The 22,491-nt window shown below is 36.0% G+C and overlaps 1 protein-coding gene across 1 annotated transcript; it reads right to left on the reverse strand.

The window, feature by feature from the left end:
• Positions 1-810: 810 nt before the first annotated feature.
• Positions 811-21,679, reverse strand: LOC141435737 (probable cytochrome P450 301a1, mitochondrial). The gene is made up of 8 exons (XM_074098505.1): positions 21,167-21,679; positions 5,847-6,040; positions 4,447-4,648; positions 4,056-4,218; positions 3,472-3,641; positions 3,199-3,277; positions 2,643-2,840; positions 811-1,490 (listed from the first exon to the last, which is right to left on the reverse strand). Exons 1-8 carry the CDS (start codon positions 21,634-21,636, stop codon positions 1,383-1,385), a joined length of 1,584 nt encoding a protein of 527 aa, XP_073954606.1. The 5' UTR covers positions 21,637-21,679; the 3' UTR covers positions 811-1,382.
• Positions 21,680-22,491: the final 812 nt, after the last annotated feature.

The following is a 22,491-nucleotide window of genomic DNA, read 5'->3' on the forward strand; positions in this document are numbered from 1 at the left end:
ATATAGCTATGTATACCTACAAATTTGTACGGAACCCTTAAATATTGCGCGAACCTGACTAGCACCTGGCCGGTTTTTCTTTAATTTAAAGAAATGGGTTATTTATCTGAACATACTACATACATATTTAATGCATTTAATATCCTACCTGATTAGATATGACCTTGAGAAACTACTTAGAAAACAAGTTGTAAACGGAAAATTCCTTTTATTACGGTATCCTATCTCAGCATCTCTCCCTTTCTAGAAAATAATTTCTCTATCCATTTTCAAATGTAGTTTCTCATTATGCAAACCCGTCCTCCTGCTATTCTTGCACTTTCAAACCAGCTTGGACTTTTCAACGCCATCTATGATCGATCTGTTCTAGATCGTTTCATTCAACGACATCTAGCGATCATCATTGAAAGTTTTCGGAACATTTAATGTAAAAAGAACAGATGCAGCACTTGCGAAAAACCTACTTTTATGAGAAAAAGTTTAATTTCTAGGTCAGCCTTTTTTAATAAGTAAAAATAATAGTAGTCATTTATACTTTTATGCTTGTAAGTTACTGTTTAATTATTTTTACTTTCTGTTTTAGGAATGTATATTGCTTATGAATAAATACATGTCGATCAAAAAAGCTTTGTAATCTTAATTAGGTTTTAAATTCCAGAGTTTTAAAATTTTTCGCGAGCGATAAGTCATTGGCTTTAAAATAGGTAGCGGTACCAGACTAGCGCGAATTCCTTATTTAAATTCCATAATAATTCAACATATTTGTATCGTCAATATTTTTTTAGGGTTAGAAAAATATCAAACAAACAATTTCATTATTCAATTGCGTATTTATTTACATAAAGCCTAAAAGTAGGTACATGTCCTAGCTCTTTCTTCTAATTTGTGTCATTAAAATACAAGTGTTCTTAATAATGTTAAGCCTCATCTTATATGTATATTTTAAGTATTTACAAATACAATATAATATTTTTTATCAACACAAAAACTTACTAAACTGTCACGGTTCGTTTTTTCACCACTTTTTCAAATAATTATGTCAGCCTAGCCGTCGCCTTGCCAGCTACTTTGTCTGCAAATTCATTTATCGCTATCTTGCAGGTATAATATCCATAAATCCAGATTGTAAATTATATCCAATTTCAATACTTATAGAAATTGAGCAGGTTTAGTGTCATAGAGTAACAAACATTGAAAAATCTTTACAGCCGAACATTAAAATTTATGACATCAGTAGGATTAGGATATCATTGAAAATCCATGTAGCGACAAATGACAAGTTTGATGGTTTTTGTTTGAACATAAAGAACTATTGTTACGATTTTGTTTTTCTTAATTTATTATCAGTATTATTCTAACTATTAATTAAATTATTTGTGTGGTTATCGTTCAATCATGCGCAAGCGCAGCGGGCCATCTGGCGCATACATAAAGGTAACTGCGTAGTCGAGGGGCTCATGGTGGTATTCTAAGCGGTAACGCCGAATCAACTGTAAAAAAGAAATAAAAAAAATTACACATAGGATATGATGGAATAGAATCAGGTACTACTTTACGGAGGTTCATTTTTATAATGAAATGGTTGAACTTGATTTGTTCTTTCGTGGTACACTCGAACAATGCCAAATAGCCGAGATAGCGTTGTGTATTTGTAACTATACAATTAATTTTGGGTGTATAGTTAAATTTACTTGAGCAAGAAATTTTATACGATTATTTTATAAAATAAATCTATAAATTATATCAAATGCTAGAGTTATATGAAACGTTGTCATATCTAATCGAGCTACACCCATCAATTTATTCGCCCTCCCTCTTATTTCGGAGTAGAGATACGAGTAAGAGTATTTCTTAAAAAGTTGTCCCGTCACGAAATTGACAAGAAATCAGTTTTGTCAAGAAATTACTAACACTAAGGACGAGATCATAAAGCATAAACTGCATAAAACACCCAAAATTTCTTGACGTCAGGAAAACGTAATTTTGTAACTACATCGAAACTTTCTATTGGATCCAACAACAAAGATTATCTGACTTTTTATCACCATTACCATAAGGTTTTATATATATAAAAAATGTAAAATGCCAGACACGAGAGCAATATAGAATTTTGTGATCACTGTTCACTGTTAAGGTTAATCGACGCATAAAACACTATCAAAATTATACTTCAACTTGGCAAAGAAACCGAAATAGCAAAATTAGATATTGTCTACATCCGCCATGTTCAAATGCTACAAATCGAATCAATACTTATTTCTATGGCCGCAAAGTAAGAAAGGACCAAGTTAGTCCAAGGCTCTTGGGCTAGACATGTCAGATTTCCGATTTATTTCCAATTTATTATAACCATTTCAATAATTTTGGTCAGTTACTTTGATTGGAGAAACAATGCCTATTGTAGTGGTCAACTATTCACTGGAAAGAGAACGATTTTTTTTTGTATTACTTATTCGCACTCTGAGATCAACTCAAAATAATCCATCATTTATTTTAATTTTGACCTTTAAGAAATTGAATAAAGTCTAAATTAAAATGGTTATTATTTTGAGTTGATTATGCTTGGCTTAAGAAATTTTGATTATAGCAGCATTATGAGAGTATTCTCTGAACTAGGTGTAAAAAATATCCGTATTTTTAACCTTTGATAGAAGCACTTGTATTTCAAGATCAGCGAAGCGGCGCCCCAGGCAAATCCGAGCTCCGAAGCCGTACGGCAGAGAAGCGAAAGAATGGAGTCTTCCATCGTTTTCTAACCACCGCTCTGGACGGAACTCCAGGGGGTTTGAAACGAACTGTTCCATGTTACCGGTTACTATCGTCGGGAATACCACTTGAACCTGAAAAAGTTTTTTTTTTATATTATTTAGCGTGTTAGGTTTTCTTTCTTTGTTTCCTTTCTCTTTACACATCTTTTTTTCTGATGTGTAAAGAGAATCCAAGAGATCGAGGGATTTCAATCCTATTACCTGCTAGAATCAAATTTTGCCAGTTTCTAATATTTTTCTATATTTCGACTAGATGGCATGGATGGATGGCATTTGAAATTCGACCATTTCTGTGATGGACTTATTCAGCCGTATACATTTATTTTAGATTATTCATTCAATCTTTCAGGTCTATGAAAGCAAAGTCTAACAACTAAAAGTATTCATTATTCTTTCGCAGGATTTAAGAAATATATTTCTAAAAACTTACTCCTTTAGGTATATGGTAGCCGCAAATCACATCATCTTCTTGTAACGTACGACCATTGCCGATGACTGTTGAATACATCCTGAAACATAACATTATATATCAAGTTTTAGGCGTATTTTGTGTAGTACTATTTTTAAGTTTGTTTTCACTCAGTAATTTGATTCATGGTGTAAAACAATACATACAAGATAACATCTCCTGTATTTGCGTTTCAGTAATTATATCAACGCTGCTCTACACTCATCTCTTTCATCCTTATCAATAGTATCATACCTGAACACTTCCCGAACAAAAGCCTTGGTGTAATGCAACTTGTCCAAATCACCGTAGTTTATAGGTTTACTGGGATCAGGAAAAACTCTCGCAATTTCTTCCGCCATCTTCTCTTGCTGTGGTCCTCGTGTTGCCGCTTGATATAGTATCGAACAAACTGCCATTGATATCTGTACAAATACATTTTCTAAAACACTATTTACACTTAACTGAAGTTATACTTGTTTTGGCATTATGTACATTTTAATCATCCTGCAGTCCTAACTCCAGTCTTAAACGGATATTTAAATAAAAATTAACCTTAAGTTAAGATCAAAAGTTGGGCACAGGTTTCTTCTCAGAAAGGGTTTGGACTGCGGTACCAATTTGGATTAAAACTTCACACACACCACAGAATGGCTTCACAGGTGTAAGCAAGTTGCCTCATGAAAATCTTGTGGTAAATTTAAATATATTTTCGCTCAAAAAAAAATTAAGCGTAAGAATATCGACGTCGAAAGTAATAAATAACATATCTATCAATGTATGTGTAATGTGTATTGATGTAGTGGTTGTTAGGTTACCACTATAAAGTAAAGACGTACCGTATCAATTCCGACGAGTATAAGGTCTAGAGCCATAATGGTGGCTATCTTGGGATCACCTTCACTCTTCAGCACTCGCTCCAGCAAAGACAGATCGTTTTCTGATGTCACTTTTTTTGTCTTCAGCCGCTCTAGCGCCTCGTTGATATATTTTGAGCAAAGCCTGAAATTACGAAGAAATATGTATTTTTATTTTTTACTTAATATTCTTTAAGGTAGCTCCAAAGGCCGTGCAGTTGAGGGACACGGACAATATTTGGTTAATAGTTTGATGTCGTTAAAAAGTAATAGCAATTTGTTCAATAATTAATAGTCACACAGATCCCAAAAAAAACTTAATTTTTCGCTATTTTCTAAACATTACTTCTCATGGAACAACAGTGTTACTTACTCAACAAAGAAGTTCATATTGTTCACATATTTAGTCCACAGTGGTGTAGGAATGTATCGCCAGTAAGGTGCTTTCAGTTCAAGAACTGCTACGTTCCTCAGTGCGAACTTTGCCGCGTCTATGATGCGCTGTGGCTCCGATTCTTTGGTCAATTCCGACGATAGGCAGCCGAGTCTGGTATCAAGCGCTACTCGTCCAATACCTGAAACATAGATGGCGCTAAAGTCAATTCATGTGTGTTTCGGTAAACTACACTAGATGGCAGCATTACCAGTAATATTTATCAATGTTATAATTACTTTTGCTTGAAATTTACAAGATTGGAAACCGTAATAAAAAAAAAATTATCGAAGAGAACAACCTCTATAAACAAAAAAAATAAGATTGTCAATTTCTTTTTACAGCTTTTTTCTAGAATTATTCGCTGTACCTACTTAGTTCTTTTGATGAAACTACTGCAATTCCTTTTTCGCTTTTGTAATCACAAAAACTTTAATAGTCATACAAGTAATCATTCGGATAAGGAAGATATTTTACTAATAAAAGTCACGGCTATTTACATTAAACATATTTGCTACAAAATTTACAGTCAGCAGCAGAAGTAGATATATTGTGCGGTTACGGTGCTCAAATTGATCTACACACGACTCTACTGTCAAGGTAATAAGACAGTGATTAGATCATTTCGAGCACCACTACTGCTCATCTACTTGTGCTACTGACTGTACCTAACCGTAATTATATTTAATGATCTCCAGATATACAAAGTAAGCAAATTTTGTATTCTACCCGTGATTATATAGTCGAAAACAATTAGCAGTGCGGAGCGGACAGCAGGGCCTAACGCGCGGGCGCTCGCGATCGCATTCACCATCTCTTTCCATCCTCATTCTATACCAAGTGACAGAAAGAAGTGGTGAAAAAATGATTGCGAATCCAAGTTATAAAATAATGTCTCTGGTCTTGAGAATAGCATAATAGGTATAAGGTCCATTCGTTTGAAAGTTACGATGCCACAGACAGACAGACAGGCATTGGCGGCAAACTTATAACATGTACCAGTACGTCTAGAGCCACGAAATTTTAAATAATTAAATGTCACAGGACAATTCACACCAATTGACCTAGTCCCAAAGTAAGCTTAGCAAAGCTTGTGTTATGGGTACTAAGCAACGGATAAATATAATTATATAGATAGATACATACTTAAATACAAATTAAACACCCAAGACCCGAGAACAAACATTCGTATTTTTCATACAAATATCTGCCCCGACACGGGAATCGAACTAGGGACCTCATGCGTCGTAGTCGTCTTAATTTTGAATGGATGTTCAGATCAGAGCTAAAGATCCATGCAAATGAAACTGCAAGTAAAAGCTAATAAAATCTTCACTTACATTCAAGCGACCACCTGTGTATGTCGTTGTCAAACTCATGCGGCAGATCCCCGTTCTCGTCTCTCGCATTTTCCATGTATTTTATGAAGTCCTCAGTGACGGTCTCTATGGGTGCCACGTACTTCTTTACCGTCTGCGGCTGCAAAATAGGGCGTTGCACCTTGGAACGGAAACTTCGCCATTTCTCACCGTGACTGAAATTGAAAAGGTTTTTTTTAAGAGTTTTTGATCTAGCAAGTGTAATGTTTCAGCTTGGGCGAAAATGCTTTCGTATATAATATATTGTATCCACTGGATAATACACTGTTGTTGGTAGGTACTTTGCAGATCGCATTTCTCACCCGGTTTTCATAAAATAGTTAATTTTTTGGCTTTTCGGTTTATAGAAAAAATCTTAATATCGGAGCCATGGGGGCTGAAAATGTAAGAGAGGGGAAAATCTACAGCTCAAACATAGAGCCACTAATACGATTATGTGCCCTTACACGAACAGCGCCTCTAGTGGAACGTTTGCGATGTTCATGTTTCCATACAAATTGAGATTTTAACGCGAAAGCGATCGAGACGTATTTTGTAACCGAAAACTTCTAAGGGTAGAGTATACTTATTATCTCTCAACCGTTTTCGGCTATCGATTCGGAGCCCGGTTTTTTTAATTATACATCACTCGAAACGAAAATAGTAAAATAATAGTGTAAAATTTGAAATGCGAGTAGAGTAACAGAAAATTGCGGCTTTAATTAATCTTCAATCTTAATTTAAACTCTAGTTTAGAAGAATCGTAACCCAATGTGGAACCTATTGTGGAACCTTTTCAAATATAATGCCATAGTGGCAATGCATTGCTTGACTGAGGAATGATTTTCGTAATTTCATTGTAAGTAATCCGGTCAGTTAGTAACCAAATCGTTCTGCTGTAAACGTACCTACTTGTAAAGATAAACATACCACATTCCATTCATATCCGTTTGAATCTAAACATCACATAGTGTTAGATTTCGCAAGATCTAGAACCACTTAACACTGATGTCACTTAACTAGCAAACGTAAAAGAAAAAACTAATACTTCCTTCGTCATGTAGACAAACGTTAACTTTGAACTCAAGTAAGTAAAGGCAGCATGACTTAATAGGTACAAGGTACCATCAGCCAAATATGTATTATATGTCTACCACCCTAAAGTTGATAGTCGTTTGTATGCCATAAAAAAATAATGCCAATAGACGTGTCTGTCAACTTGAAAGTTCGACTTTAGCGACATATTCATTTGATAGGAACTTGTTTAAAAATTGATAGACCACTTATTTGGCTGATGGTACCAAAGATAGCTTTTGGGTTGCCACAATTCTTTTCAAAGTGTGTTTTCATACAAAATGGGTTAATATCGTGGTTACCGTTTCGGCAAGTAACCTACTTATATTGTTAAAAGCAATGCGGTGATGCTCAGGGTAACATTTTAATTTTTTTTTTAATTGCGGATTCCGTCTTAGTTCACATCTTCGCTTACCATCAGATTGTGGTCAAACGCAATCCTATTTCTGTATCAAACTAAAGACAATACCGACGCTAAGTAACCTAATACTTAAATCTAGCTTGATCAAAACTCTTGCGACTTGTCCTTCTGTTGTGCTAATAAACGCGCAAAACATTCGATTATTCATCCTAATTCGCTCACTTTGCTCGATCTATGTTCAAAAAAATTACAGTGGGGTTCGGACAAACCTACATAACCACCAGCCGAATATTCCAGAAGAACTTTGAGACATCTTGTATAATCGTGATGAACAGATTGGTTACGTAGCACAACATCTAAAATCAAATGTCATAAACTTGATTTTAGATGATAAGTTGATACACATACGTCTAGATTGTCGGAAGACTAAATAAATATTGTTTGTTATATATTTACTCGAAATCATTATTCTAACAAATCGTTACCTCCACATTATTATTACACATTAATAGGTAGGTTATGTTCGTTAGGTATCTTCAGATGCCCGAAGGGCAGACCGCCCAGAAATAGGAGCCCCGCAAAGCAGGGCTCCGTCGACATCAGGCGTGGGTTGCCTAATGCTGCTGAAAATATACGCAGCAGATAAAATAATCTACTGGTAAAATATTTAACTGGCGAAAAGAATAAACGCGAACATTATAAAACGCTTCATGAAAAATCGCTACATGAAAAAAGACGAATAAATAATAATTTAATTTGACTTTATGTATTTTTAACGTTATACATAGTGAGCGGTATAGATTACAAACTTTATGAATTTAGACCTTAGAATTTTTAAATTTATGATAAAAGAAGTTACTACTATCGTACGTTATGCAATTTGGCCGTATATATTTTGATCATATGAAAAACGAACTTATGACATTTGATTTTAGATGTTATGCTACGTTACCTACATGAACTGTATCACTCACGGATTTCCCCTACATGATCAGAACAAAATGACAACTTACTGCGAAGAAATCGTACAAAGAATACAAATAAGATTCCTCAAACGGCTATTGGTGGTTCGTGTTCCGTGATACAATGCCAAGATCGTCTCGATCTAGCAACATTATAGGTATACATGCGTGGTTTGCGTGTGAACGTAGGTATTGCACTTGACTTTGTACTAGTTAGTTTAGTTTTACTCGTAATACTTTAATCAGAAGTATGTGGAATTTGTTTATCATCATCTCGACCTATATATACATACGTCCCACCCATTCCATCCATCCCAGGTCACACGCTTCGCCTCAGAATGAGGGCTAAAGCCGTAGCGCGCAAGCGGGCCCTGTGCTGATAGGGAACTTCAGACACACCATAGAATTTCTACGCTGGTGTGTGGTTTACCGTGAAGATCATGGTTTTCAAAATGCAAATTTATGTGCAAAATATATAAATCCTTCTTAAAGAGCTTCTGCGAGAGGTCGTAGGTCAAAGCACTATGTAGGCATTGCTTCCACCAATAATGTGCAAGGATGTGTTGCGAGTGAAGTGTTTTTCATTAACCAATAGAAACGCTCATTTACACATACTCGCACAGCACATCTCTGGTGGAAACAGCTGAGCGGAGCGAAGCGAGGTAAATGAAGCGTTTCTATTGGTTAATGAAAATCATATTCCTCGCAACACATCCTCGCACTTCTCTGGTGGAAACGCTGCTTAATTATACACAGTATATCGAAGGGTTCATGGTGGATGCACGCCGCTTCCATTCTAGGTAACTTCAGATAAGTAGTAAGTTTGTAGTTTAATGACAGAGACAGAACAGATGATCTCAATTCGAAAAACTGAACCCTTATAGAATCGTGATTATATGATCACTTAAAGAACACAGAAGGACCAAAGACAAGGTTTAGATTAAAGTAGTAAGCCTCGCGTAAACAATAATTTAAAGAGAGAAATAATTTTGAGATCCAATTTCACATCCCTAAAGACTTTTTCTCAAAGATCAAGCTCGAAAGCCTGGTCAATGCCTAATCATTAAGTCCAACATTCAATGTTGACTATCCAAGTATGCTCAGCAAACACTACAATCGTTACGTAAACCAAATAAGCTTGTATCTATACCCGCCATTCTAGTAAGTAGTTCTTAAGTATGTATTGTTTGCAGTGCAGATTCTAACACTAGCTCTTATTTTATTTTATTAGTACCGTACAGCATTGTTTTAAAATATCTGCAAAGTCAAAGTGAAAATATCTTTATTCAATTCTTCTTGTACTTATACATAATTATTATGATTTATAAAACTAAGTCGCTTTCTTGCTCTATTTCTTTCATTCTTTCTTTTCGCGTCTGTCTCTCAGAATATCCGCAACTTCTCCTAAACGAGAATAAGACAAGATAATATGTTATTATACCACACATCTTATGAATTACAGTTTAGCAACGGATTACATACTTGTAATATCACAGTTATAGTGCCCATTTAAACATCGAGTAAGTACATGCAGTCAAAAAACTAATTCACAAACCAGTGTTTCCTTTTTGCTAAAAATTTCTTGTTCACATTTCTCACATCTGCCAAAAAAATCATCATCAAATTTACTGAGAAAAGGTTCCACCCAGATACACGATTCAGATTCTTCGTCTGTAACATTATAATATTTTACATAGCACGTCTCCTCAAGCCCGTCCTTAGCATTAATAGCGTTGGAATTGCATTTCGAAAGTGGTTGAGGCAACTCGGATTATAAGATTTCACAACTCTTGGACACTGCTACATTCAAGATGGAAGTTGTATGCCACACATAACATATCATATAAGTTTTAGGAAAGAGTTTTCATTCAGAGGCGAAATTCGACAGGAAAAGCTTATATGTGCCTACTTATATTGGTCTTTGAGTCTCATTTATATTTCGAGGAAAAAACGTATAAAGAGTATATCTACTTTTCTTAACTTTTCTTACAAAATTATTATATCAAAAGAAACATGACATTTTAAAAATATTTAATTGATTTAATGTCCTTAGGGGTCCGTAGCATGTGTATCAAGGGTCACCAGTAGGTCAGTCTCTAAACATATTTATTATTCCGAAAATATTTTTTGACTGGGATTCTATTGTTTAATCTGTGAAAGTGGTCCGTGACTGCAAAAAGTTTAAGAAACCCTGCCCTAGAGGGATGTTTAAAAACAAACACAAATTACTGCCTTAGTTCGGTCATGATCATGATACGAACACTGTGGAACGCTATCATAGTACCATTGGTTATGTTTTTGTGAGCACTAAAAAAGGGTATCACATTCCATCCAAACTTATTATAAAAATGCGAGTGTGTGTGTTCGTATGGTTTTATGTTTGTCCGTCTTTCACGTCGAAACGGAGCGACGGATCGACGTGATTTTTGGCATGGAGATAGTTTATAGGTCAGAGAGTGACATAGGCTACTTTTCATCTCGGAAAATTCACAGGTTCCCGAGGGAACAGCGCGCGATAACCAAAACCACGCGGGCGAAGCCGCGGGCAAAAGCTATTATATGTTATTATTATCTGTTCCATAAGTCCTTGATGCTACCACAGATAATATAACACTATTACCAGCAATGGTACTATTAACCTCGAAAAATACTTGTATGCGTTTTAAACGTTGAATCTAAATTACGTTCTTTTGTTGAATCCATTGTTCCTCCGCCTTGAAGGTTTTTATAAATAAACCTAAATGATTTTAATAGTATGTACTTAGTGTACCCCTGGGTTCAGATAACCAACATAAATTTCGAAATATGTAAATAGTTTAGAAATAAGTCAAGGGTTGGTTAGAAAAGAAGGGAATAAGCTAATTTCATGTCAAAGATCTTTCAACCTTGTGATTGAATAAAAACTATCGAACTTCTAATTCTTATGTAAAAGGTAATTCGAGCAATTGTATGAGCGATGAAGTGAAATTCGACAAATGATTCCTAAGTGATAACAAAATTCTGCAAAAAGTATTATGGGAAACGATAATCGATGAAACTATTTTCGGTAAAATGATGGATGGAGAAATTAAACTGAGACTGAGAATGGAAATGATGAATCGAGTCGCTAATGTAAACTTAGACGAAGGCTTCTTTAATAATAACAATTGCGTATACCTCTTTTAGAAGCACCTTGGCCTCTCCAGCTCCGACACACTTATCTGATGATGATTCGTCAAAGAGGATGTTCATTCACTTTTTTCATTGTTAAAGAACACTCACGTACTTTTGCCTGATAGCATGCATGCATCAATTTCGAGTGATCAAAAATCAGAATTGGCGGGTGTCGTAGGCAAATAACTAAAAAAAAGTTGCAAAAAATATGTACATATTTTTTTTCTAACGGGCAATCTTTTGTACCAGTATCTCTACGCAAGTTTCAATTTATCTGAGCAGATTTGAAATTGAAATATCTCCGTTTTTTCATATTATTAATCAATAACTGTAAAGCTACATCGTAAAGGTACCTTATTCAAACACCACTCTTCAAACTGTTATTATTTTATAATCTCAAACAAAGGCCCAAAATTTCTCTAAATAAAAAGTTCGAAACCGGTCAAAAACCAATTACAACATCCGTAGTGTCGTCGAACCCATTGGTGTGCTCGTCACGCAAAGACTACACTGGCACGCGAGATGTGACGCTTTCGCGACGCCCTGCTTCACATGTAGGTCGTATTGTCACGTATCATCATTCTTTGTTATAATGTATGACAACATGAGAGCAAGTACCAGGAGTCAGATCTATTGCCAAGAAGACATTAATATCTAAGGCGTATTATAAAGTTAATCACTATATCATGGACAGGGATATTTGGAAATAATTCCGATCTTCATTAGCGATCCCTTCAAATAGCGAACCTACTGTGTTAAAAATAAAGTTGTGTTAAATACTTGTGATGTATACATATCATTTAATAATATTGTAAATCTGTTTTAAAAAAATATACTTCGTTGAGTTTCTTGCCGGATTCTTCTCAACAGAGGTTTTTTCCGAACCAGTGGTAGATTGTTTTTTGACATTCATAAGTGCTTGTTATAGCCTAAATTGAATAAAGATATATTGACTTTGACTTTGACTTTGAGTCCAGCTCAAGAGCTGGACTCATTTACGTATCAGGGAGTAGCGGAGAGTGGAGTCACGATTTTCTGGAGTATCTACAACGTGTTAGTTTTTTTATTTCCGTTAACGTTGAGGGAACTTTCAACAGGCCAAATAAAGTTAATTTCAAGACATTCATTTATATAACTACATTATGGACTGTATGGGATAGATGACACAAACTCTTACGCGATCAAACCTTCAAAAGTGTCCAGCATTAAGCGGGCAATAATGGCTTGTAATAGAACGACCCCACAGAATAAAATAACAGAACTAAGTTAGCTCAAATAATTAATTGGATCAAGTATATTGCTACAACGCGGTCAAATTTTGTGTAACTCTGATTTATTCTCAGGTCACTTCATCAAATCGCAATGAATATTCACTGAAATAAGTGAAGAGTAATAGATATAAGATCATTAAATCTTTATAGCGTGTCAAAGGCGAGTGATGATGAACAGTGCAGCGCATATAATTTTACGATGCACTTTTGAGGACAAGGCCTAAGCGATGATTCCTTTGTGTTATTGTTAACAAGCACCTTTGAAACATTTTTACTACTGCAGTTGTAAAGTATAATGTTTATAAAGACATTGTGAAATCCAAAAATCGACAACCGATTCGATGCTCTATATTAGAGGTATTGTTGTGAAATGCACATTTCACTTGTCTTGGAGTTTGCTCACATAAGTAGGTAATATAAATTTGTAAGTATGTACTTAATAAGGAGATATGAGTCGATTTAGTTGCTCACATTGTATAGTATATTCACCGACAGTTGTCTTCTTCGCAAAGGACTTCATGAAGTTAGCAGCTTTAGGATGCCGAAACGGTGACCTACATTAGACACATCTGCAATTATCATCAGATAAGATAAAGTCAAACTGGTAAATTTTAAATAAAACATATCCTATCGAAATGTGGCTATGGAGACAACTTTCCAAACCAACTTTCTGGTTCTGCTGCAGTACCAAACCAGTCAGGCCATTCACTCGGTCATTTACATCCTGACCAAAAAAACTACGTTTTGCTCCTTGAGAAACACCGCTACCTGGGCAAACCGGTTGCAGAGGCTGGGCGTATAAAAACCAAAATAGGGCTTCGTTGCCTGCGACATCGGAGGAGGCAAAGATTGTTTGTTTAACCGACGTCATTGTAACTCAATCTTCGACCTTACGTGTTGTGAGAACATACTTGAATGTGATTTTTTTCTTGTTTTAGATTTACAAATCATGCCATCAAGATTACTTAACAGAAACATTAATTCAGCAGATGTTATCCGTACGAAAACGGGGTGGCCGAAAGATAACCAAAACAGTCGGGAGGACGTTAATATTTTCTTCTTCGATCCTATTTTTGTCTAAAAGTCAAAAACTCCTTTCGTATGGACAATATTGATTTACAACAACATTTTGGACAAATGAAGTGCCACTTTAAGAATAAGAAAAAGCCAAAGTCAATCCAGTTTATAAGTACAATGTTAAATTAATTAAAGCCCCAAGCAGAACTAGACGACCAGATGGCCTAGTGGTTAGAGAACCTGACTACGAAGCTTGAGGTCCCGGGTTCGATTCCCGTGTCGGGGCAGATATTTGTATGAAAAATACGAATGTTTGTTCTCGGGTCTTGGGTGTTTAATATGTATTTAAGTATGTATCTATCTATATAATTATATTTATCCGTTGCTTAGTACCCATAACACAAGCTTTGCTAAGCTTACTTTGGGACTAGGTCAATTGGTGTGAATTGTCCCGTGATATTTATTTTATTTTTTTAACTGCACACAGATTAAAGAGAAAATTACAGAAAAATGATACTCCAATACTGTCTACTATAAAACTTCTAGGATGGTTCTAGTTTGGCATTAAGAGTATCATTTCTCCGTAATTTCTCTTAAGTGTTTACTAAAGCCGGGCATGAAACTCAGCTAATGATCACTCCTGTAATAGTAGCGGAAGGCGGGTCTAAATCAAACAGCTAACTTGATGTATTCTTCATTGTATCCAAGTTTTGGTATTTACAAGTTTACCAACTACAAACAACGTCCATGTATACCTTACCACATGGCACATTACCATTGGGACAGCTGGCATGTAATAGTACATTGTGTCTTAAGGGCGGTAAATAAGGAATTACGAACGAGAGTATATTAGAAGCCCGAAGTCGAAGACTGAGGGCTTTAATGAGTCGATGTTCGTAATTCTAGTACCGCCCGTGCGACATACAATGTTTTTCATCATATTTGCAAGTAAAATTTTATATTTGTAAAAGAAAAAATATAATTCTTCCAAATATTGGCGATACCTTAGGCTGTGCTCTTGGCAACGTCGCCCTCTACCTCCCTCGGCATGCGCCGCAACGTGCGTGTGCATGTGGTCCTGCAGCAGCGCGCGCAGCACCATCAGTACGGGCACTGACTCATTTACCGACCTTGGGCTTCATGGCAAGACAATGTGTACGCGCAATGACTCATTTACTGACCACGGGTTTCATGACAAGCACATTAAGGTCGAGGGTTTTATTTGGGGGGTTGCAACCAAGGTAGCCTGCATGTTACGACACTGTTTACGAGCAAGTGTGATGAAAAAGTTAAAAGTAAAAACACTGAGACACAGAGACACACCTAATATATAGGTACTTAAGTTAAACACAATTTCCATTTAAGGGTATGTCCGGCCTTGCGTATCCATAACCAATGTCAACATTTAACTGGACCCTGTAAGGTCATTTCTTACCATGCTAATTACATACATACAGTGATAAAAGTAAAAACATCGCTTCATGACACTATTCAACTACCATTGTCAACGATATTAGCGCATTTAGCACCAACAAGGTGCTAACTGTTATGTGCAACAGTGATTCGGCAGTTTTCAAAGATTCTATTGAAGACCAAGGTGAAATGTTATGAGAATTATCTAAGGTTTCTCACGTCTTTGGTATCGGAGAGGCTAAAGTTCATGTGCTAAAAAGTAGTCTAGGACATATTTTGGCTACACATAATACAGAACAGCAAGGATAGATTTTCGCTGAGAAGATACTTTTAGGACTTCCTGTGCAAAGCATGCATGGAGAAAGTAAAGACGGCTATCCACGTCCTACTGGAACTCGTACTACATCGGGGTCACTTAAGGAAGTCGTCGGCAACGTGTAAGGGTCTGCTAGCTTCCAGGAGTTGGGCTGGCATGAATAGGCGCTATAAGTCGTTGAGTTGCGAAAAACAGCCCTACTACCTACCTATATCTAGTAAAAGATCCACCACTTTTCTGCTGCGCTGTGTAAAAGAAAGAAGACGGATGAATCGTAAACACAATGAGGCTAAAATGACACAGTATAGACCTCTTAACATAAGCAGAATGCGTTGTTGGTGAGACTTGCAGTACAACAAAACCGCCGTTAAGCTACTACCTACTCTATTGTCGTGCTAAACTAAAACACGTCAGTCTTAATGGGTCGCTTGTATTCTGAAGCGATTACGCCTCTTTTGTATTACGACGGTTCAGTTGAAGTAAATTTTACACAGTCCATAAAAGCATCAACCATAGAGTTGAGACTAGATAAAACAGAAATGATTAGAATTACATAGAGTAGCAAAAGAGTAGCATCATTTTGATCTGCTCTAATTAATGTTGTTAAGAATGGGTTAGAAGTAGTAAAATTTATTTTGTCTTTTTAGGTTCTCGTTGCTATTAATATCATAGTAAAAGAGAACAAGCAGGTTCACTACGATCAAAAGTACATCGCGCGGCTTAAATGTGTACGCGCCGGTTGGCCCCGGTACGCACGCAACCGCCGCACGCACACACTAATAATTTAAGGAGGATTAAGTTTTCTTTAGTCAAGGCTGCGCTGCCGTCGGTGCCGTACGATTCGATTTTAGCTCGCTCGTCTTGCGCTCGCTTCGCGAGATGATCACCTTTTACGTTGGCGTACTCGTATTTACGTATTTTTGTATTAGGTCTAGTTGTAAATTAGTAAGACATAAGTGTAGTGTGATAGTTTCGTGCAATGACACATTATAGTTATTGTATTATGTGTAGGACACGTGAGTAGTATGTACACAGTCGCTATCACCACTTCGGCGAATTTATAAATAATATTTTTAAATTTTGTATAATAATAATAATACAGCGGCAAAGAATCTTGTTTCACTAGTCTAGACACAGATATTAGACAATTTTAAGTTAACTTTCATACTAAAATTATTTGCCGGTAGGTAATTAATTCATCTAAAATAGACATCGACAACCCTAAGGGTCTGCGCCGAAGTAGGCAGTTAAGTCTCCTAAAGGGTCGGAGTGTGCATACTTGTTATCTTTTACTATGTTAATATTGTGGATTAATTTCAAAACACCTTATATGTATTGATTATAATATAAAGTAGGTAAGTTACTTACTTACTTGCTTAAGTAAGCGAGTTATATTCACAAGTAGATTTCAGTGTGCAAATGTAGATTCTGAAGTCATTATACCTCATTACAAATTATGTATAGTCCATCCCAGGCTATTTCCGTCCCACTGCTGGGCACAGGCCTCCACTCAGAACAACAGGGCTTGGGCGGTTCCCACGCGGGCCCAATGCGGATTGGGAACTTCACACGCACCATTGAATTCGTAGGTTTGTGCAGGTTTCCTCAAGATGTTTTCCTTCACGACAAAGCTCGTGATAAATTTCGAAAAACTCAAGGTGCGAGCCGGGGTTTGAACCCATGACCCACGAACCTCTACATGAGAGGCGATAGGTCAAACCACTAGGCCACCACGGCTTCCTTCATGTATAGTATTCAGTCTTAATTAATTTAATTGCAGCATTATTCCATTTTTGTAGAATTCATACCATTAGGGTTCTTTTAATTTAGTATAGGTAACCTACTTCTCAGTTAAATTAACGGTCTTCAGTGGCAATTATGATATAGGTGAATACCATAAAGTTGCACACCGTTAAAGCTGCGTTAGGAGATATTTATAATTACTATTATTTTTTTCCATTGTGACACGAAAATTATCCATGTATGATTAATAATAATGATGGAAAAAGTTAATGGAAATTGTAACTACCTGCTAACGCAGCTTTAACGGTGTGCAACTTTTTGGTCTTCACCCATAGGTATCTTACCTGATTCACCTTTTTATACTAGGCTCTTGCCCGTGACTGCGTCCGCGTCCGCATAGAATTCGTTTATCGCTAACCCGCGGGAACTATGCCATTTTCCGGGATAAAAACTATCCTATTTCCTTACTCAGGACTCAAACTATTTGTATACTTACCGAATTTCATGTATACCTAGTGCCATCCACGAAGACGCGTGATTTTGACAAAATTAGACATTAATGACGTTGTAATAAGAACCACGGCACGCGTCACCGTGAATGACTCTACCTATATTATCGGTTCATCGGTTTAGACGTGATGAGGTGACAAACAAGCCTTTGTACATCTTATTATCCTGTTTTTGTCACAATTATTTAATTTGGAGTTATTTACTTTATTTCAACAAACATAATATAGTATAAAAAGAAACGATAACAATTATATAGATTAAAAAATATGTTAACCCTGTATCTCTCCTACCCGGGGCATCGTGTTTTTGATAATTTCATGAGATTTCAGGTAATTAACTTAATTTTTAACATAATCGATCCTATCCTATTATTTTATTTAATTATACGTATAATTTTATTCACATACTATTAACAATAAAAAAATATAAAATACAATTATATGTAGACTAATACTTATTATTAGGTATTAGCTAAACTAAAAGTACCTACAAAGTAAAAATGTCATTGAGGTTTTTTTTGGTTTACCTATACTTACATAATATAGGAACTTTTATCCAATTATTACTACTTTGGTACTTATTTTTTGCCTATTGTTTACCCTGTATTTCGTCTTTGTATGTTAACTAACATTAGTACCTACTAATTTATGGTGCTCAATTAAGACCATTTTTTTATTGTATTTTATTATTAGTGTACTTATAGGTACGTGGTGCCTAAACTTTACAATACATTTTTTAGTTAACGAACTGTCGATATGCAGATATTTGCTTGACGTGCCTACATTAAGTACTATTATGACAAGGGTTTACGTTACTGATCTTTGCGGGTTTTAGTAGCACCTACTGAGCTACATTTTCTCTTATGAGCCAACTTTCTTCTTATCCACAACTTTCCCTCCAATTGAATGATTTTGCATGCCCGATAATGACGTTCAGAACTTAGTTTTTCTTTTACTTATTTAAATTTTCTGTCAGAATTAGGTATATTTTATTACTTACATACAAAATAAGCCGTGTACCTATCTAAAATAATATCAAAACGAATGAAATATGGTATCAAGGTAGCTCTTATAGCATATAAGAGGTAAGAAACCAATAAGAGAAGTCTGAAAATCTTAGTATCCAATCTTAAATAACTCCGCATTTTGCTTAAGAGCAGGGCACTGATATTTATAAGACCTGCAAATTTGTACGGAACCCTCGATGCTTGAATCTAATATACACTTGGCCGTTTTTTATTATGGCCCTCCATCGAGGTACAGTACAATTTGCCAACTTTGGGATATATCAAAATGTCTCCCATTTTAATAGAAAATTTGATTGACACTTCGGGTACCATTGGCCATTGTAATCGGATTCAGATTCGACTTTTCCCGATGGAAATACAGTCATGGTGCACTACCTATTATGTGTTACTTTAGTTCAATATCTCAAAAACTATCTACTACTAACTAACTACAATATCTGAACCATTGCTAGAAAACCTGCTTTCAAACAAAAACAAACAAACAAAGAGCTACGGTGCCACAGACACACATAACGGTCAAACTTATAACACCCCTCTTTTTGCTTCGGGGGTTAAAAAAGAAGTCATTCTCGTTACATTGGGTTTTATTTAGGGGGCTGCAGTGCATTTAGCGGAGTTAGCCGCATAATATGACATGGCTTACGAGCAAGTGTGATGCAAATATCAAAGCAGTCATTGCTTCAAAAGTTTATTTTTTTATTTAATGAATTGTTTTGTACACTGAACACGAACAAGATTAATTAGGTATAATCTAAGGATAATTTTAAAACGACTGCGTGATTTGCGTGCATAGTCTGGTAAGTACCACGATAAAGAAGTGCATCTAAGTACAATAATCTCTGCTTAAGAGTCAAGAGAACTAAAAATATAAATCGATCAATAATAGCCAGGTATAGTGCCCGCCATTACTGAGCAAAGGCCTCTCTTAACCTACACAAAACTTAAAATCATCATCATCATCATCCCAGCCTATAAACGTCCCACTGCCGGGCACAGGCCTCCTCTCAGAACAAGAGGGCTTGGGCCATAGTTCCCACGCGGGCCCAGTGCGGATTGGGAACTTCACACACACCATTGAATTGCTTCGCAGGTTTGTGCAGGTTTCCTCACGATGTTTTCCTTCACCGCAAAGCTCACAAAACAAACTTAAAATACTTAAAAGGAAATAAAAAAATACTACTTTTACTGCAACTACGGACATAGCGCAAAATCAATGTTTATATACCGAAGCATTTGCGTGCTAGCTAAGATAATCCATTGCTTAACATAGCCCATTCTAAGACTCTAGCGGATACGTTGTGGATACATTTTGAGGCGGTTCTGTCTGATTCTTTTTTTCGCCTATTAATTAAGCATTATGGGTACCTATTATGCGTTTTTGTCATCCGGGAATACATATTTAGACAATGTGTGTTAGATTTAACCTACAATAATACAAAGTTAATAGCTGGGTTTGTAGTCTGACTTCCCCTGTAAAAAAAATTCGTTAGAATATTTGGTCCATAATGTAAACGAGTGTTCACAAAAACTATCCCAAACACCCTGCTTAAATATTTCAGATTAATTTTAAAACATCTTGTATTTTCGATTTACTTGGTAATGAAAATATTTATGTTGGACCTGCCTTTGTTGTAACAAAACAAACCGGAATTTCTTTAACGATAACGGAGAGACTGTAATAATTCAGTAAGTAGGTGCCTATATTAATAAAATAATATTCAAACATCGCCAGTTTGTTCTAAATTATTTATGGCCATTGAATGTATCGTATTGTGTCACAAAAAGTGAAAGTTGATGAACTGCTAGTGGGGCTAACGTTATTTTAATGACTATATACCTATCTTAATGGATGACGACATATTTAAATTTCCAAAAAGCGGGTGTTTCATTTTTGTAACGGTATTCAAGCTAACAAAGAAGAATAGGTACTAAAATGTAGTTTAAACAAAAATTAAGTACGTAAATAATGCGATTTGACAGCAACTTAGTCAGCAAGTGGAGTAGGTTCCATGGCGCTGAACACGCTGAACGAACAGACAGCATAGGACAAAAAGAACAAAAATAATAATATGGGTAAGTTAAGTTAAAATAAATAAGTATACAAATACTGTGTTACCAATTAAGTTTCACATAGTAAATAACATTCATTTTAGTAGATACAATTTGTACTGGTATCTCAAAATGAGAAAGTAACTTTTGAATTAAATTACTATAGACAGGAAACCGACTAAAGCGTCAAGGCTGTTCTTTATACGAGTACGTGAAGTATCGCAATTTTTGAATCAGCACTAAGTATATATCTACAATGTAGGCATTTATTCAAATGCAGATATATTTATAAGTACATTTTAAATGTAAACGAAACTGTATTCATTGAGAGATTTAGATTAAAATTGAATAAGAATCGGTTGCGTGGAACCGTTTAAAAATAACAAACAAACGTTTAAGCACTTACACCCCAACGACTCCCGGCAGCTCCCCAAAGAAATCCTTCCTCACTTCCGATTTGTACTTCACAAGACAAGGCATCGACGGCCTGAATGGAGTAGGCCCCTCTCTTCTGTAGATCCTCTCGATCTCATCAGCATCATAAACGAACAAAAGATCCGGTCTTCCAATCAACCCACCCAAACGGACGATCCTGCCATACTTGTCCAGGAAAAGCTTGGTCACTTTCGCGAACTCCGATATATCGTACTGCCCTATCACGGGCACCATTCGCCAAGTATTCCCAAGTATCGGTATTGGCTTTGGTCCTGGGACTTCGGAGTAGGGTTTAGCGTTAGCGAAAATTTCTTCGCTCACATCAGCCGTTGGGGCTATTTGGGAGCGCTGTCGTTTCGAAAACGGGCAGCCTGTGGACGCGTAGCGAGCATTATTGACCGCTATGGTTTGATACGCCTTGAATGCTAAGGAACGACCCATGGCGGATAAAGCCGCGATGACGACTGAGCGCGAGCGCCGATCCGCTGTACCGTTGCCCAGTCATGGTCGCCAATCATAATGAGCTCGTAACAGTATAAAGTTTTTTCGCCGCTCTCTTTCGATGGGTGAAATTAAAACTCGTGTTCTTGCAAGGTTGCTTTTAATTTCCATTGTAAGGTTTTTATAGATTCTTTATTCATTTGCCCAAATAAAACAGATGTCGTATTATTTTAATGAGGTAGGTAAGTACTTCAATAAATTATGCTTCGGTCGGTAAATAGATAACTACAAATAAACAAATTAATGAGGTATTATCACTGTTGTATATGAATTAAAAGCTTTCGGTTTTTTCACCTGCCCTACCAATTTATTCTCGATGAAAGATACTAAGTACTTAATACGTTTTCCTTTGTCAGTTCAAAATGTACATAATAGGTAGGGTACTTACTTATCCAATAAGGGATAGCAAACATATATATACAGAGTGGCCCATTTATATCGGTCAGTATGGGAAAGTCTGAAACTATACGACATACGAATATTTCTTCTTTGGAACCATGACATCGATTTTAATAACAAGAAAAACTGCATTCATGCATTTAAAAAAAAACTGTACTCAGCTCGGGAATCAAACCCGGTTGTTTTGAAAAAAAAAATCGCACAGCTACTAAAATAAATTAAAGTATGTGAAAACAATGCATTTTATTCATTTTAGACATAATGTTTCATGGACACATTTACTTCTTAAGACGTACACAATCGATATCTAAATAGAAATAGTGTAAGTTTTTTTTTTTCAAAACAACCGGGTTCGATTCCCGAGCTGAGTACAGGTTTTTTTAAAGGCATGAATGC

The sequence above is a fragment of the Choristoneura fumiferana genome, chromosome 15 (assembly GCF_025370935.1).
Source record: "Choristoneura fumiferana chromosome 15, NRCan_CFum_1, whole genome shotgun sequence".
NCBI lineage: Eukaryota > Metazoa > Arthropoda > Insecta > Lepidoptera > Tortricidae > Choristoneura > Choristoneura fumiferana.